At 43.6% G+C, this 18,289-nt stretch overlaps 2 protein-coding genes across 2 annotated transcripts; both read right to left on the bottom strand.

Annotated features, from left to right (window-relative positions):
* Nucleotides 1-1,743: 1,743 nt before the first annotated feature.
* Nucleotides 1,744-13,843, bottom strand: eno3 (enolase 3, (beta, muscle)). The gene is made up of 14 exons (XM_030338324.1): nucleotides 13,706-13,843; nucleotides 12,428-12,513; nucleotides 11,960-12,055; nucleotides 11,528-11,586; nucleotides 8,900-8,969; nucleotides 8,671-8,804; nucleotides 8,460-8,576; nucleotides 4,965-5,070; nucleotides 4,394-4,591; nucleotides 3,693-3,769; nucleotides 3,475-3,599; nucleotides 2,590-2,698; nucleotides 2,309-2,367; nucleotides 1,744-1,937 (listed from the first exon to the last, which is right to left on the bottom strand). The coding sequence occupies exons 2-14, from the start codon at nucleotides 12,510-12,512 to the stop codon at nucleotides 1,868-1,870; spliced, it is 1,305 nt and encodes a 434-aa protein (XP_030194184.1). The 5' UTR covers nucleotide 12,513; nucleotides 13,706-13,843; the 3' UTR covers nucleotides 1,744-1,867.
* Nucleotides 13,844-14,839: 996 nt separating this feature from the next.
* On the bottom strand, nucleotides 14,840-17,335 carry LOC115529555 (profilin-1). The gene is made up of 4 exons (XM_030338325.1): nucleotides 17,198-17,335; nucleotides 16,808-16,948; nucleotides 15,781-15,955; nucleotides 14,840-15,046 (listed from the first exon to the last, which is right to left on the bottom strand). Exons 2-4 carry the CDS (start codon nucleotides 16,937-16,939, stop codon nucleotides 14,949-14,951), a joined length of 405 nt encoding a protein of 134 aa, XP_030194185.1. The 5' UTR covers nucleotides 16,940-16,948; nucleotides 17,198-17,335; the 3' UTR covers nucleotides 14,840-14,948.
* Nucleotides 17,336-18,289: the final 954 nt, after the last annotated feature.

The raw sequence follows: 18,289 nt of genomic DNA, 5'->3' as shown, positions 1-18,289 counted from the left end.
ACTCAGCCTCATATGCTGGTTTCACAAAGTACAAATGGAAAGTGAAACTGGATGGGGCCCACTTACCTTTGGAAAACCAGTTGCCACTGCAAATTGTTTTATAACGTTGGCCTGTTCGACTGCGGTGTCGGGAAAACGAATGCAGTGTGGAGTCAGGCGCAGTTCTACTGTTATTCTGCCACGGTATCCTGTACCATGACTCATAAAGTACTCGGTAGTTCTTATACAGAGTACTATTACTGCTACATTAATACTGGCCCGCTATATATACATATACACCACATTAATAGCCTCTTAGATTAAAAACCCATTCGATGCAGGATATATACATGAGATGCTGTAGAATCCTTCACTGTGTGTGTGTGTGTGTGTGTGTGTGTGTGTGTGTGTGTGTGTGTGTGTGTGTGTGTGTGTGTGTGTGTGTGTGTGTGTGTGTGTGTGTGTGTGTTAGTTCTATGGTTCATCTGGTGTATTCATTTGTTACAATTAAGTTCTAGCATGCATTCATTCAGACACACACCCCCCATCCCCCTCTCGGGGTGGACCAGGTGACCTGTGACCCCTGCTGCCTCGCCCCCTCGTAAAGCGTTACCGTGACGATGAACAGACAGTGAGGAAGTATTTCCTGTAGAGCAGAGTGTTGCCAACCACCTATCCGTAACTATAGCAATCAACAGCAAGCGCACACACACACACACACACACACACACACACACACACACACACACAGACACACACACGCACACACACAAACACACTAATAATTACACAAACAGAGACAGGTAATTAAAGAGCAGGTAGGGGTTGGACAGTACAGAGACAGGTCATTATGAGGCAGGTAGGGGTTGGAGAGTACAGAGACAGGTCATAAAGTAGCCAGTAGGAGTTAAACAATAGAGAGACAGGTAAGGAGCATCAAGGGGGTCTTGTGGGGGGGGGCCTTCCTTTCACAGGGACTGACGTATGTGTGATTGGCCGGTAAGCCAAGCCCCAGACCCCGTAGGGAGCACTCTCTCACATGTCTCCCGAATGGCAGACAGATAAAGAGACAAACGGGGCGGACAACAGCATTATTGATTTTCTGACTGTCCATCGGCCCACCGCTGTCAACTCATCAACCTGACCAGTACACAACTTTGCCCCCACACTAATAATACACGCTCATAAATGCAAGTACCCAGTAATACTCACTAATTTGCACTTACCAACACAAACACACAACCATATAATAGCCCCTGGTCTCTTGCCCGCCCGCCCGCCCGCCCACCCACCCACCCACCCACCCACCCACCCACCCACCCACACCCACACACACACACACACACACACACACACACACACACACACACACACACACAATAGCCGTGTGTGTGTGAGAGAGAGGGTGTGAAGAGGGTTAGGGGGCAGGAATGTTGTCTGCGTCACAGAACTGCTAACACATACACACACACACAGGTTATTTTTTGGGGGTCAGACGAACATCGCTAAGCAACCATCAATCTTTTCCTTAAACTTCCTGAGAGTAAGCCCTGACAGCCTGACGACCAGTCTGATGTCACCACGTCGACCAGCGTTGTGTGTCGGTACGTTGGTGTGTTTGGTGTTAGTATGTATAGTGTTCTGGTGTGTTAGTGTGTCGGTGGGCTTAAGTCTGTTGGTGTGTTGGTTTGGGTCTATTTGCGGGTCTAGAGGTCAGAATTAAGAGGATTCAATCCATCGTCCAATCAGACGCTGAGTTCAGTGTATTGTTCAAATGTTTTATTACAACATAAAACCCTCAGAGAGAGAGCGGTGTATAGAAAGAGAGAGAGAGAGCGAGGGAGTGAAAGATGTAGAGAGAGAGAGACACAGAGAGAGAGGTGGTTGTCTAGTTGATCTTGGGGTGACGGTAGTCCTTGCCAGCAAACTTGGCCTTGTCTCCGAGCTCCTCCTCGATCCTGGTTAAAAAAGGTAAAAGGTATAGGTTGAAGGTCAAAGGTCACATGGAGGTGAACATAGGACCATGTATTCGGTGGGGAATGGTCCACGAGGAGTAGTGAGTAGATGATTACAGAGAAGTTTAAAATACCTCATTGTGAGTTCTCATTCAGAGTACCTCATTCAGTTATGTACTGGTTATATACTGGTTTAATACTGGTTGTATTGAATTGTTATCTACTGGTTATATACTTGATATATACTGGGTTATACTTAATGATTAAATTCTGGTTATACTTATTTGTATACTGGGATATATACTGTGTTATACTGGTTACACCATTTCTACCGGTTTACTGGTTCTACTGGATTCTTCTGGTTTAATTTTTACCTCATCAGCTGGTTGTACTTGGACAGACGTTCTGATCTGCATGGAGCCCCGGTCTTAATCTGAGGGACAGAGCAGGGATTATCTACTTATCATCCATCCGTGATCCATGATCCATCCATCACTAATCAGCCATTTTCCAACATCCATCACCCAACACCCCACGCTGATGGGTGGAAACCCATCAGCGTTCATTGATCATCCATCAATCATCCATGATGCATCCTCCATCATCCATCCCTCCCCCGTCCTCCGTCAGCCAGTCGTCGTCCTCCTCCTCCTACCTGGCCGGTGCAGAGTCCGACCACCAGGTCTGAGATGAACGTGTCTTCTGTTTCACCGGAGCGATGGCTCACCATCACCCCCCAGCCGTTGCTCTGGGCCAGTTTACACCTGCACACATCCCACGCGCACACACACACGCACACGGTCCCACACGCAGGCACACGCACGCATACAAAAACACACACATACACACACGCACACACACATTACAAACCAAATATTACAGATCAAAGACTAAATATTGAAGATTCTAGAATACAGACTACAGATTACAGACGACAGACTACAGAATAGAGATTTGATTTTACAGACTACAGATTACGGAATACAGATACTAGATTATAGATAACAGACTACAGATTAGAGATAACATATTAGGGATTAGAGAATAGAGGTTAGAGATTTGTGAAAAAATATTAGAGATAAGAGATCAAACATGATACATTATAGAACACCGACTATACATTGCAGACCATTAAATATTACAGATGACAAACTATAGATTAAAGACTACAGATTAAATTTGACGGACTACAGATTAGAGACCGCAGACTGAAAGATTGCAGACAGACTACAGATTAGAGACTACAGATTACAGACAACAGGCTACAGACTACAGATTGCAGATTAAGACTACAGATTGAAAGACTCCAGACTACAGATTACAAATTACAGACTCCAGATTACAGACTGCAGAGTACAGATTGCAGATTACAGACTGCAGATTACAGACTGCAGACCACAGACTGCAGATTACAGACTGCAGACCACAGACTGCAGATTACAGACTGCAGATTACAGACTGCAGATTACAGACTGCAGATTACAGACTACAGACCGCAAAGACTCAAACGACATACGACAAACTGTAGGGGGTTGCTTACGCCTGGATGGACTCTGTGACGGAGCCGATCTGGTTGACCTTGAGCAGCAGACAGTTGCACGCCTTCTTCTCCACCGCCTGCTGGATGCGCTTTGGGTTGGTCACCGTCAGGTCATCACCCACCACCTAGAAGACAGTATATAGATATTTATGCATACATAGATATAGACATACACACATGAACATCCTTCAGATATGATATATTCTATGTGTACATACCTGTATGTCTACAGCTGCAGTGAAGTCGGCCCAGTTGGCCCAGTCGTCCTGGTCGAAGGGATCCTCAATCGACTGGACTAGAGAGAGAGAGAGAGAGAGAGAAAGAGTTGGTCCCAACACACAGTAGTATGCTATCGCTATGCTATCTGGACTGTCTGTCTGGACTGGAGTCCTGTCCTGCCCTGTACGTGTATGCTAGCTGCTATACCTGGGTAGTTAAGTCTACCAGCTGCTATGCCTGGGTAGTTATATAGGTCTACTAGCTGCTATAACTGGGTATTTAAGGTCTACTAGCTATACCTTGGTAGTTAAACAGGTCTACTAGCTGCTGTACCTAGATAGTTAAGGTACACTAGCTATACGCGGATACTAAAGGTCAACTAGCAGGTCTACTAGCTGCTGATACCTGGGTAGTTAAACAGGTCTACTAACTGCTATACCTCGGTAGTTAAATTCTCCTAGTTATACCGTGGTAGTTATAGAGGTCTACTAGCTGTTATACCTTGGTAGTTAAGGTCTACTAGCTATACTTGGGTAGTTAAGGTCTACTAGCTATACTTGGATAGTAGTGGTCTACTAGCTTTACCTTGGTAGTTAAGGTCTACTAGCTATACCTGGATAGTAAAAGTCTACTAGCTATACCTGGGTAGTTAAGGTCTACTAGCTATACCTGGATACTAAAGGTCACCTAGCAGCTGTACCTGGGTAGTTAGCGATGAAGGTCTTGTAGAGGTCTCCCAGTTCCTTCCCACTGATGTGTCTGGCCGGGTCGTCGGGGGACTTGAAGTCCAGGTCGTATTTGCCGCTCCTGTAGAACTCAGACGCTGCCACGTCCATCCCGATGATGATCTTATCAGGGTAGCCCGCCTTCTCGATGGCACTCTTCAACAGCTCCAGAGCTGCACACACACACACACACACACACACACACACACACACACACACACACACACACACACACACACACACACACACACACACACACACACACAAACCTGATGTACAATGTAGTCCCCCAACTAGGGCAGGAAGGCCCATGTACGCATACAACATCACACACACACACACACACACACGCGCACACATGTACCTATGCACACACACACACACACACACACACACACACACACACATGTACCTATGCACACACACACACACACACACACACACACACACACACACACACACACACACACACACACACACACACACACACACACACACACACACACACACACACACACACACACACACACACACACACACACACACCTTCGTTGTTCTCCAGGATGTTGGGGGCGAAGCCGCCTTCATCCCCCACATTGGTGGCGTCTTTGCCGTACTTTGCCTTGATGACATTCTTCAGGTTATGGTACACCTGCAACCACCCACACACACACAAAATGTAGTTATACTTCACCATTGGAGGATCAGTACACACATCCTATAGCACTTGGAGACTCATCATACTTTAGAAACCGTTCGTTTTTTTTCCTTTCTATTTAGTCAACAGGGGGAGGGTTTATGGAAGGTGTAAAATGCATAATCTGTACATTGTTGTAACTTTAATGTATACATATCTTAATACAACATGAACACTCCATATCATTCTTTATAATATGTCTTAATGTCTCATTACCATAATCTAATACCGTATACTATGTTGGATCAGTATACAACATATTATTAATATGTATAATATGTTGTATTTGTACATGTTACTTTATATTATAAAAAATATTGTGATTACTTTTCTATAAAGAATGTTATGTTAGATCATTATTGAATTATAATTATTTATGCTTCTTATGCATAACCAATGGCGGTTCTACACGGGGGCCTACGGGGGCCAGTGCCCCTGTAGACATGTCCCTGGCCCCCCCTGTGGCCCCCCCGTGCTGACCAAATAAAACAATTATGATTTTACTAATTTTACGGAACTAATGCGACGCATCGTTTTACTCGGCTAAATTCGAGCGGCGCACCCAAACAACGTGCTGCTGCTGCTCGGTAAGGCAGGTAAGGTAGGCTTTAAGCCTGCCACACACATAAAGATTTTATAAATCTCAACCGATTTTTTATCTGTGAGAGACCCCACACATTAACATTAACAGTTTTGATAGTATTGTGTGTGGTGTCCTGCGATATTCCAAACACAGCACACCACACACATAAAGATTCGTCTTCAGACGCAATAGAATCTTGTCCCTCAAGCAAGAAATCTCGCGTGAACAAACGTGATCTGACGTAGTACTCTGACTGACCTGTGGGGGCAGTCACACCAAAAATAGTCATTGAACTAACTACAAGAAGAAGTGAAGAAGAGCGAGTGTAAACCGGTGTAAACTCATGGAGGACCAGCTGGATACCGACTGCATGATGGTGGTTTTGGGATTAATCCTAACTAAAAAAATCCCAAAGCAAATATTGTACAAACACTCGTGTGTTTGCCAATGTTCGACAAGTTTATCCTCCATATCGGAGGTCCATCTAACTTCAACTGTCTTCGCCATATTGGTGGTATTCAGGGATATCGTAGCCATGGAGATAGCTCGTTATAATTCCGTGTTCAGTCAGCTCGCTCTTTATTGGTTAAATTCAATATTACGTCACGTTGGAAACTCCCGATTGTCGGCTTCCCCCACACACAAGACGATTTGACACCACAACGTTCTCCGCCGATAATCGTAAATATTGAACATGTTTAATACTTACGATTATCGGCGCCGACTGATTTCGGAGCCGAATTGTCGGCCGAATTTCACACTTAACACACCACACACTACAAGAGAATCTTATAAAATAATCTTAAGAGCTTAAGATAATCGGGCGATGTCTGTCCGTGATCGGAAGGGGGAAAATCGGGGCAAAATCAGCCCGATTATCTTTATGCGTGTGGCAGGCTTAAATGAGAGCTACTCTTGGAGAAAGGAGCCTGCACGATTTCTCCTGCTGCAAGAGTCTAAAGCCTGCCACACACATAAAGATAATCGGGCTGATTTTGCCCCGATTTTCCCCCTTCCGATCACGGACAGACATCGCCCGATTATCTTAAGCTCTTAAGATTATTTTATAAGATTCTCTTGTAGTGTGTGGTGTGTTAAGAGTGAAATTCGGCCGACAATCGGCTCCGAAATCAGTCGGCGCCGATAATCGTAAGTATTAAACATGTTCAATATTTACGATTATCGGCGGAGAACGTTGTGGTGTCAAATCGTCTTGTGTGGGGGGGAAGCCGACAATCGGGAGTCTCCAACGTGACGTAATATTGAATTTAACCAATAAAGAGCGAGCTGACTGAACACGGAATTATAACGAGCTATCTCCATGGCTACGATATCCCTGAATACCACCAATATGGCGAAGACAGTTAAAGTTAGATGGACCTCCGATATGGAGGATAAACTTGTCGAACATTGGCAAACACACGAGTGTTTGTACAATATTTGCTTTGGGATTTTTCAGTTAGGATTAATCCCAAAACCACCATCATGCAGTCGGTATCCAGCTGGTCCTCCATGAGTTTACACCGGTTTACACTCGCTCTTCTTCACTTCTTCTTGTAGTTAGTTCAATGACTATTTTTGGTGTGACTGCCCCCACAGGTCAGTCAGAGTACTACGTCAGATCACGTTTGTTCACGCGAGATTTCTTGCTTGAGGGACAAGATTCTAGTGCGTCTGAAGACAAATCTTTATGTGTGTGGTGTGCTGTGTTTGGAATATCGCAGGACACCACACACAATACGATCAAAACTGTTAATGTTAATGTTAATGTGTGGGGTCTCCACAGATAAAAAATCGGTTGAGATTTATAAAATCTTTATGTGTGTGGCAGGCTTAAGCTAAGCAAAACGACTTAATTTCGTAAGTTACCTCTTGTTCTTGCACATAACCGTGTTACTGTAGTTCCTCAAACTGATGATGAAATTAAGTTTGTAAATGTCTGGTCTCGATATATTTAGAAACGTAATCATATCTAAGCAAACTCATCGAAGCAGAAGCGAGCATCAACATATCAGTATCCTTGCTAGGTCTAGGCTACACAATGTTGTGATGTTAACCACGTATTTTCATCCGTTTTGGCTGCTGCACTGGGATAACAAATACATTTGAGTAAAGAGTAGTAGGCTATCTGCCCGTGTTAAGTAGGGAGGGATGGTTATGCAACAAAATCGAATGCATGCCCCTACGTTTTCTTCTCTTTCTTTCTAATAGCAGCTATCGTTAAATGAGGAAAGAACAGCTGAACAGCGAAGTTTCCTTTGAGCTAAGACTGTGCAAGATTGCTGTAACCGTTCCTGTAAGCAGCCTCTTGGGAACACAGTTTCTCCACACTGAAACTAAAAAAAGAAATAGGAAATGGCACATTGTTTTGCATTTCGTTGTACCCTGGAGTTTTCTTTTTCACATTGACACATTGTATGTTGCACCCTGTACTGTATTTTATTTTTCATTTTTATGGCCCTACTTCTCTTGCACGCTTGTACAAAACAAATGTTTATATGATTTTGATGATTTAGGGCATAAGCTCCATCAACTTAAGATAGTTTGAAAGAAAAATACAGACTGTTGAAGTTATAAAGTCATGTACAAATTAAATGTTTCATGATTTGAAAGTAAAATAAAGTTTATAATCTTTAAATATTTTTTTTTGCCTTTTTTTGTGCCCCCCTAGTTAAACACTGGCCCCTCCTTGACCCCCTAGTAAAATGTGTCTAGATGAACCGCCCCTGTGCATAACATAAGTTAGTATGAGCTGACGTACCTCAGCTCCGATCCTCATGGCCTCGTGGAAGTTGGCGGCCCCTACTGGTAGAATCATGAACTCCTGCATGGCCAGTTTATTACCAGCATGGCTACCTCCATTGATCACATTGAAGGCCTGCAAGAGTTACACATATTAGAAGTATTACAACATACAGTATATGTATACAATCTACTTTATATATCCATGTCCTGAAGCCCCACCCACTCACAGGAACGGGAAGGATAACATCTTTGTTGCCAGCGAGGTCAGCAATGTGGCGGTACAGAGGAACCCCCTTCTCCGCCGCTCCGGCTTTGCAAACCGCCAGCGACACACCCAGGATAGCGTTAGCACCAAACTTAGCTACAAACACACCGGAGTACAGCATAGCATTAGAATCAAGCAAACCGATACAGCTGGAGATACAGACAGTCACAGACCGACAGACAGACAGTTACATTTGTTTTCAGTGCCGTCCAACTCCAACATGAATTTATCGATCTTCTCCTGATCGACCACACTGAAGTTCTACACAGAGAGAGAGAGAGAGAGAGAGAGAGAGAGAGAGAGAGAGAGAGAGAGAGAGAGAGAGAGAGAGAGAGAGAGAGAGAGAGAGAGAGAGAGAGAGAGAGAGAGAGAGAGAGAGAGAGAGAGAGAGAGAGAAATGGAGAGAGGGAAATGGAGAGATGGTTGCTGATGATAATAATAGCAACTAGAAAATGCATTTCCTGCAGAAAATGCGGTGAGTTCTGCAGTACAAAGTGAGGTTGAAAACATTTTTAAATAAAGCCACATAGATTAAGACATAAAGAAACGTTAAATGGCTTAAATCAAGTGACAGTATTTGAACAAAAGTTCAAAAGTCTAAATGGAGTAAACAATGTAAACATGCACTCCATTTAAGAAAAAGTAAATGGTTGGAAACAAATAAAGTTACAGCTGAATGAAAAGCGCAAAGCATTGCTAAAAATGCAGAAATATATTGCCCTGCATTGTGTGTGTGTGTGTGTGTGTGTGTGTGTGTGTGTGTGTGTGTGTGTGTGTGTGTGTGTGTGTGTGTGTGTGTGTGTGTGTGTGTGTGTGTGTGTGTGTGTGTGTGTGTGTGTGTGTGCCTTTAAGAGAATAGCGAGCCGGTGTGTGATTGAAAGTAGCCCAAAAGAGCGGGAAAAAAAGCCCAATCTGGCAACACTGCCTGAACGTCCTCAAAAAGTAGCCCAATCCAGCGGGGGGGGAGCCCAATCTGGCAACACTGCTGAACGTCCTTACGCTCCAGCGTAAACGTAAATCAATGACACCAACTGAAAACGAAGCTGGGCCCCGTTTCCCGAAAGCGTCGTTAGCCTAAGTGGATCGTGAAGTGCGTCGAAAGGGCATCGTAGAGTTTTCACCGCGTTTCCCGAAAGCATCGTGGGGAACGAACGTCTTGAAAACGCTCGTAGCTAACGAGTACTCCAGGGGTGCTCGTAGGTACTCGTAGGACTCTAAGAGAATCGTCAGCTATAGCCTCAGTGGCGACACCATCGGACATTCCGTCTATTGGATGCGTTTTAGTAAAACGCATTGCGCCTTTATGTTCTTAGTTTGGTAATTAATAAAGATTATTAATTAATTTATTAATAAAGATGTTAAAATGGCCAAAATAAAACGGGACAGTCCAGAAAATGTTTGCGCAGGCAGGGCACTCAAAATGTGTGAGAGAAAGTGGGGGGATTTGTGCAGACTGACATAGGCTACTCATAAAACGTAGCATAAAATAATGTACAAAATAAAATACAATTAAAAAAATTAAAAATAAAGAAATAAAATAAATTATAAAAAACAAGCAAAGGAGCAGGCAAAAGGCTGGGATATGGTGGGGATTGGTCACGTTGACGGGAATGTTTAGTGACATGTGGGAGGGTGGAGGGGGTTAAAAAAAAGTCTCAATCACTCTTCGACGCGCATGAAAACCAGCCGCGTAGTTATGAGGGAGGCCGTCCTCACACCGATCTTCCTCGTCGTCATCGTCCTCAGCGTCCTCCGGTTCAAGCAATGCCACCCCAGCCTTAGCTGCAATGTTGTGCAACATAGCCGTCACACATATCACGGCGCATGACTTGGCCGGCGAAAACTGGAGCCCTCCGCCTGACTTGTGAAGGCATCTAAAGCGCAACTTCCACCTCCCGATCGTGCGCTCAACGATGCACCGGGCCAGACGGTGGGCTTCGTTGTATTCCTCATCAATACATACCTTACCCTATTTCCGGAGGGGCTTTTATAGCCAATCAAATTATCAATCAAGGAAACCCTTATGCGGAATCAGATTAAGTCGGCTCTCTTTGCTGCGCAAAGCATGTTTCAGAAATCAGCCCATTAAGATAAATGTAGTTGTCACACAAGCTATTTTTAATTTTTTGTCATATGGAATTATTTCAGGGGGGAAAATGCCGTGAAACGCACAGTGCATTCAGGATTAGGACTGATATATGTCGGTTTAAGCCTAATCAATTGTGTTTTAATGTCTTTAGCATTCATATAATTGCAGTCTATTTTTTTCGTAGGCTACTCTGCTGTTGTCCTTGATGGGGATATATTTTAACCCTTTTTAACACAATTTTCCTGCGACATTCCTGCGTCTCCCCCTCCTACAGAGCCCATTTAAGCACCGTGTCAGTAGACAGTTACAATCCTACGACGTCGTGAGTGCAGCGAATGCGCGTTCACGTTAAGAGGAGTTTCGGGAAACGCTCCAAAGAAATTATCGATGGATCGCAAGATCCATCGGGAGAATGATCGTACGAGCGAAGATCCATCGTTATCGGGAAACGGGGCCCTGGTATGAAACTAAAACTGTTATTCTGAAGAATTTTTTAATTATATTGAAATTCCGTTTAGATTTTATTGAAGATACAAGTGTGTAGATTTGTTCAATAAAAAAAAGTTGTTCTGAATATTTTAAAATTTGAATCTTGAGTCTTTAGGTGAACAATTTAGGAAAGAGAGAGGTCCCAAAGTTTGTAGAGAATAATAAAGAAAGAAAGAAAGAATAAAATGTCACCTAATAATGAGTATAACTGTGAAGCATTAATTATTAATCGATGCAGTACCTTCTCAATAAGTTTGGGGGAGATGTCCTTGTTTACATGGTCCACAGCCTTCTGTGTTCCTGCAGATAAAAACACCAGGGTATAAACGTAATCCCCCTGTAGCCGTAAATTCAGATTGTAAACATAGTTCCACTGTATCTATACATTCCCCAGATGATGTCTTAATCCAACTGTATCTATACATTCCCTAGATTATGTCATACTCCAACTGTATATTCAACAGATGATAACATTCTCACATAACTGCACTGTAAATATATATGATACTTATGCCTTATCAGATATTCTAACATAACTATATATTCATTGATTACCTTTACCCAGGAAGGGTTGTCCCAATTATTTATCATAAGATATATCACCGTATTTTATGTATGATTAAACATGAACACATAAAACCTTATACTACAGTTTCAATGCATCATCTTTTACCTTTCCCCAGGTAGCGAGTCTTGTCTCCGTCGCGGAGCTCAAGGGCCTCATGGATACCTGTAGACGCACCGCTAGGTACGGCAGCCCTGAACAGCCCTACACACACCGGGGCACCAGGTACACACGTTAATACACACACCAGCGCACAAAGTACAGACATTAATACACACAGCAGGTCACAGAGTAAACACATCAATACAACCATGTTACAGCATGCACACATTGAAACATGCAGCATGTTACAACACACACACATTAGTACACACACACACACACACACATCCTTTTACAACATACACACAACGGGAACAGCTGTTCTGAACACTCTTCTGTGTGTTTGTGTGTATATGTATGTGTGTGGGTGTGTCTCTGTGTGTGTGTGTGTGTGTGTGTGTGTGTGTGTGTGGGGGGGGGGGGGGGGGGGGGGGGGAATGCGGGTGGTGCATGCTTGCATTGGTGTTTATTTACCCTTGGCAGTCCACAGGTCTACCTCAACCGTTGGGTTTCCCCTGGAGTCCAGAATCTCCCTCGCATGGATCTTAGTGATAGACATCCTGTTGAGAGAGAGAGAGGGAGAGGGAGAGACTTTTTAAGGCCTCAGCATAATAAGCAACGCAATCAGTGGTCTGCAAAATCAACTCGACCGAGCAACATGGTTGCAACCTAGCGTTGCTCGATTTCAATAAACATTTAAATCTCGTTATTGCTCTACTTTAGTTTAGAGGGCTTTTATACACTCCATTAACATGTAAAAGATAGGATGCGTGTTCACCAGTGTTTGAAGTAAGGGGATTACTTTTCATTTTGCCATCTATGAACCACAGATGTTGAACACATTATTGGTTGATGCAACGTTACCCTACCCTCTAGTGTATATTGTGTGTAATGACAACTTGTTGCGTAGGTTGCGCAGAAGTGTGAATTCAATACTGCTTGCAACATTGTTGCGGGGTATGTGAGATTAGGGTAAACCACACAGAGGCATGTTATGGCCTTAATACGCAGACTTTGAAAGATAATTATATGTCTATATTAACTGGGAGACATAACCAGACACCCGCGTGTGTGTGTGTGTGTGGGAGGGAGGTGGGTGAAGAGAAACATCTTGGGCGCTGACACAGGGACTTCCTCTATCTGCCTTTGTGTGTGTGTGTGTGTGTGTGTGTGTGTGTGTGTGTGTGTGTGTGTGTGTGTGTGTGGTGTGTGTGTGAGCGAGAGAGAGAGGTAGGGGAACAAAACTTCTATGACCTTTACCAGGGTTCATGACCTCGTTGATATTACTCTGTTACATTATGGTATGTCTGCCACACACACACACACACACACACACGCACCAACACACATAAATGTCAAACCAAATGTCAAGAACTGTGTAAGTGTGTGTGTGGGTGTGTGTGTGTGAGAGAGAGCTGTAATAGTACAACAGCTGAGTCTAATGCACAACCCACATCCTATCTTCAGCTTGTCACCTACACACACACACACTATCACATTATCTCTCTGAACTTTTGTCTTTTCAACTGTAGCTTAAAGGTCTATTGGCTGATAGGTCATCAGGCTCCTCCCCCTCACCAGCTGTCTGTCCATCAGTTGGGCATCCACTGTTCAATATTAATGCTAAAACATATTCATCAACTAGATTAAATAGAATTAATCACAACCATAATGACATCCTAAATCCCTTTTATAAGAACAGTACTCTGATGTGTGTGTGTGTTTGTGTGTGTGTGTGTGTGTGTACTGTACCTGTTGTTGGGCCGTGGTCCGTCCTGTAGAAGTACGTGAGTTTGAGTAATGCTGGAAAGTCTTTATAGACGTTCCCTGGGGGCGGGGCCTGGGGGCGGGCCTGATAAGGATAGCTAGGAGCCAGAGACCGTATCCAAGTTTCTCACTGAAGTAAAACATAAAGAACTGTATGTCCTTTCTCTTACTCTGCCTGACCTCCTGTCTGTTGGTCTGTAAATCTGTTTCTCTGTCGGTCCTACGGTCTGTCTGTCTTTCTGCATGTCTGTCGTCCTGTTTTTATGTCTTTAAATGTCCTCTTTATTTCCCTGTCTGTTTCTCTGTCCCTCTGTAGTTGTGTGTTGCTCTTGTCAAACACTCCCTAACGTCCAGAAGGTCAAAGTGCATGTCCAGATGAAACAAGAGAAGGGCAAAGACCTCACCAGACTTTACCTTTGGTATTTGCGACAGTTGTACCACTAAAGTGTTAAGAATAAATGTACGAGAATAAAAGTATTATCATTAAATAATTCAATACTTCTTTGTGGGTAATAGATCTTTGTATAGAACTCTCCTGCATTACTAATGTATTTGGAATACAAGTATTCTTACAATATTTTAGCTGACATTTTCAAAAGTGCATTCAATAATAAAGGTGTAACCAAAATGGTGCAAGAATCATTAGAGTGCATAAAATTCAACAAATAAGCAAGTGCTACAGTATAGATAAGAGATATTAGATAGATATCTGAACAGATGAGTTTGGAGCCGTACCCTGCACGTAAAGGAAGTATCAGTGACTTGAGTCAGATTCAAGCAGCTAACAGGAGCGGTGTAGTGGTGGAGGAAGACCAGTCGGGCGGCCGGAGACATCCTGGAGGAGATGAGGGCTGCCTGCAGGCACACCGGCACCAATGGAACTACAGTAGTCTAGTAGTTGTAGCAGACGTTTTTATCAACTTTTCTAAAAAATAAAATAAATAAAAATGCTAAAAAAATTAAAACATTTTTATTATATCAGGTCCATTTGAGTTATTACATGGTATTGCTATTAGCGATACTTTACTAAGCAGCATCAAGTATTTCTAATAAGTGATCAGTGGTCTGCAGTACCACCGGTGGTCACGAGGGGGCAGTAATGTACAGCACACCAACACATGCTTTGGAGAGGGATTTATTGTTTGGCACATAAAAACAAGATCTACAAGAACCTGGGAAAACACACCATGATAGTGAGAGCAACTGTGAATGTGTGTGTGTGTGTGTTTTAATATCCCGCACTGATCAGGTATTCGGCAATTTTGATGGTTTGCGGTAACAGCTGTCTCCCATGAATGCTCTTACGACCCTTCAGTATGACAAGAACTAGGGCGAGAGACATAGACAGAGAGAACAGAGACAGAGGGAGAGAGAGAGAGAGAGAGATAGATTAGACCAGTCAGGCTAACCAACATTAGACCAGTGATGTTAAGTAACATAAGACTAGCGATGTTAGACTAGTGATGTTAAACCAGTTATGGTAACTAACATTAGAGCATGGATGTAAAGTAATATAAGACTAGTGATGTTAAACCAGTTATGGTAACTAACATTAGACCAGTGATGTTAAGTAACATAAGACTAGCGATGTTAGACTAGTGATGTTAGACCAGTGATGCTAACCAACATTAGAGCATGGATGTAAAGTAATACAAACTAGTGACGTTAGACCAGTTATGGTAACTAACATTAGACCAGTGATGTTAAGTAGCATAAGACTAGTGATGTTAGACCAATGATGTTAAGTATCAGACTAGTGATGTTAGACCAGTGATGTTAAGCAACATCAGACTAGTGATGTTAGACCAGTGATGTCAAGTAACATTAGATTTGTGATGTGGACTAGTAACGTTAGACTAGTGATGTCAAACTAGTAATGCCAAGTAACGTGTAGCTATAAAAGTCATTTTAAGTTGCATATAGTGATGTTGACCAATATAAGGCTAGTTACATCAGACCATTGCCAAGTACAATTAGACTAGTGATGTGGACCAACATTAGACTAGTAACGCAAGACAGCGGATGTCAACCTGGTGAAAGGTCCCCTGGGGGTTTCCAACCTGTTTTTGCCTTGCACACGACGATGGTGTTGCCGTCCTTCGTCATGAGGTTCACGGACGCGTCCTCCTTGTAGAGGTTGTCGAGGATGACGCGGCACTTCTGTCCTCCCAGCATCAAGCCGTCGGTGAATAAAGTGCTGCGATCTGTGCTAACCAGCCTCTTCACCTCAGCCGCCTAACACACACACACACACACACACAAAATAACCCATTTAAAACTCAACATTTAGAACAACATCAGGCCAGGAAGCAGCCAACCAACAGTATAACCCTAGCACAGTCTAACGGTAGTACAGTCTAACGGTAGCATTGGGGTTCAGTCAAGAGAGACTTGCATAATCTAAAGGCCTCCTTCAACCCAGCCATGTTGGGCATGGCCACACCAAGCTGTGTGTATACCTGTATGACTGGTTTCACTGACACACACTAACTGAGCAGGGAGTATAGAGAGGAAGGTGGAAAGGCAAGATAGAGGAGGGGGAGACAAGTTGAGGCAGAGCAGAGACCTGAGATTTTGGTTTTGTCACACCCCTCCAAATTTGTGTGTGTGGGCATGCTGAAGAATGCATGCCTGCAGGTGTGTAAAGTGTGACACACACACTTTATGTCAGAGTGTGTGTGTGTGTGTGTGTGTGTGTGTGTGTGTGTGTGTGTGTGTGTGTGTGTGTGTGTGTGTGTGTGTGTGTGTGTGTGTGTGTGTGTGTGTTTTAGGGGAGAGAGAGTGTGAGTCTGTGTGTGAGTATGAGTGTGTGTGATAAAAGGAAGTGAAGTTGCAGCCGCAGAGCTACTTCCTGTGTTTCGTGGCGTGTTTAAGATAATCGCCAAATAAGGAGCGAGATGCTCACAGCACAAGCGTTATTTGGTGGAGAAACACGGAAGTGCTTATACTCGGTACCGGAAGAATGGTTCCGTAGGCGCGGAGCAAAAATCGCGCTCCCCGGTTAACCGGGAGAACCGAACATCCAATAGCGAAACAGCTTGGTGCGCGTGCATGTGTGTTTCTGTGTGTGTGTGTGCGCGCGTGTACCGTTATCTGCTTAAAAGTGGAATGCGCAGCCCATACGCTCTCGCCGTTGTCGGCGTAGGCCACGATCGCTGCGTCTTCCGTCACACTTTCATCGGTGCCCATCAATTGGTCGATATACTGAGTCCACGACATATTGAGTGGCTGAGAGGGAGAGAAACACACACATACATACAGGAGAGACAGACAGAAAGAAACACAGAGACACAGGGAGAAATATGGGTGGGGACGGAAAACAACAAGTTTGTCAAAAGAAAAGTTGCATCAACCAACAGCTTCCTGTGAGTCAGGAAGCTGACTCACAGAGCAACACAGTGAACAGTCTTCATGAAAACATCCTCTAATCCTAAACATACATTACAGATAGATCGATTAAGGGCGAGTGTGTCTTACCTGGGCAGGTAGAGTCCTAAGGAGAGAAGTGATAAATCAGGAAGCAAGCTACCTATTTATCTCTCAAGACCACGCCCATAACTGCCCGGCCGCGCCCCCAACTTCCTGGCCACGCCCATAACTTCCGCACTTTTTGTGTGCGTGCGTGCGTGCGTTCGTGCGTGTGTGTGTCTGTCTGTTTCTGAATCTTCCTCGACATTGGAAATGTGCATTTTGTCCAAAAAATTAAACCGAAAGGTGACATCCAATAATTGTTAGAATATTTAATAAATAATATGTGTAACATTAATCAAAAAGTATTTTTACACTATGTGTAGGCCTATTACAAAACGTATGGCTGTTTATATAGATATGCAATTTAGTTACATACAGGTTATATAGTTGGCTAATTTCCATTTCTCATGCACATTCAATAAAACGAATGATAGATCATGCCTTTTCTACGCATTGCAAGAAAACTCTGAATGTTTTCAGTATGTTTGCATCCACTTTGAACAATTCCCAACATCACCCACAGAGGGAAGAATAGAGCCCGTATGAAAGCCCCAAAATGCCATCAGTTTACTTTTCTTTTAAACCCTTGTTTAGTCGAGATTTCGACCTATTTACGTCATTATGTCGAGATCACGAAACATTGTTTTCCTGGACGTGTCACATGGATAAACATATACACCTACGGTAAACGGACAACTTTTGAGTTTTGAGTAAACCTAGGTACTTGCATCATATATTATCGGTGCCGTGGTGGCTGAGTAAAGCATGCTGCCCAATAACGATAAGATCCGATTTAGGAACGGAGTCCATTCTGTTCTGCGTGAGGATGGAAAGGGCGCTCCCTGTTCTGGGCCTTGTGTTCTCAGGGGGCAAAGTACTGCAATCAACGGATTAAAAGGGGGTGGGGTTATTATCGGAGAAAGAACGAACTACATTCGTCCCTGGAATCTCAGTCAGAGGAACAATTCAATGGCGATATAGTTGACAAGCGAATTCTGCAATTCTGCTTTCATAGTCATTCGGTGAACTCCTCTCTCTCTCTCTCTCTCTCTCTCTCTCTCTCTCTCTCTCTCTCTCTCTCTCTCTCTCTCTCTCTCT

Source organism: Gadus morhua, chromosome 17 (genome assembly GCF_902167405.1).
Source record: "Gadus morhua chromosome 17, gadMor3.0, whole genome shotgun sequence".
In the NCBI taxonomy this organism is placed as follows: domain Eukaryota; kingdom Metazoa; phylum Chordata; class Actinopteri; order Gadiformes; family Gadidae; genus Gadus; species Gadus morhua.
This window is presented reverse-complemented; position numbering and strand designations above follow the sequence as displayed.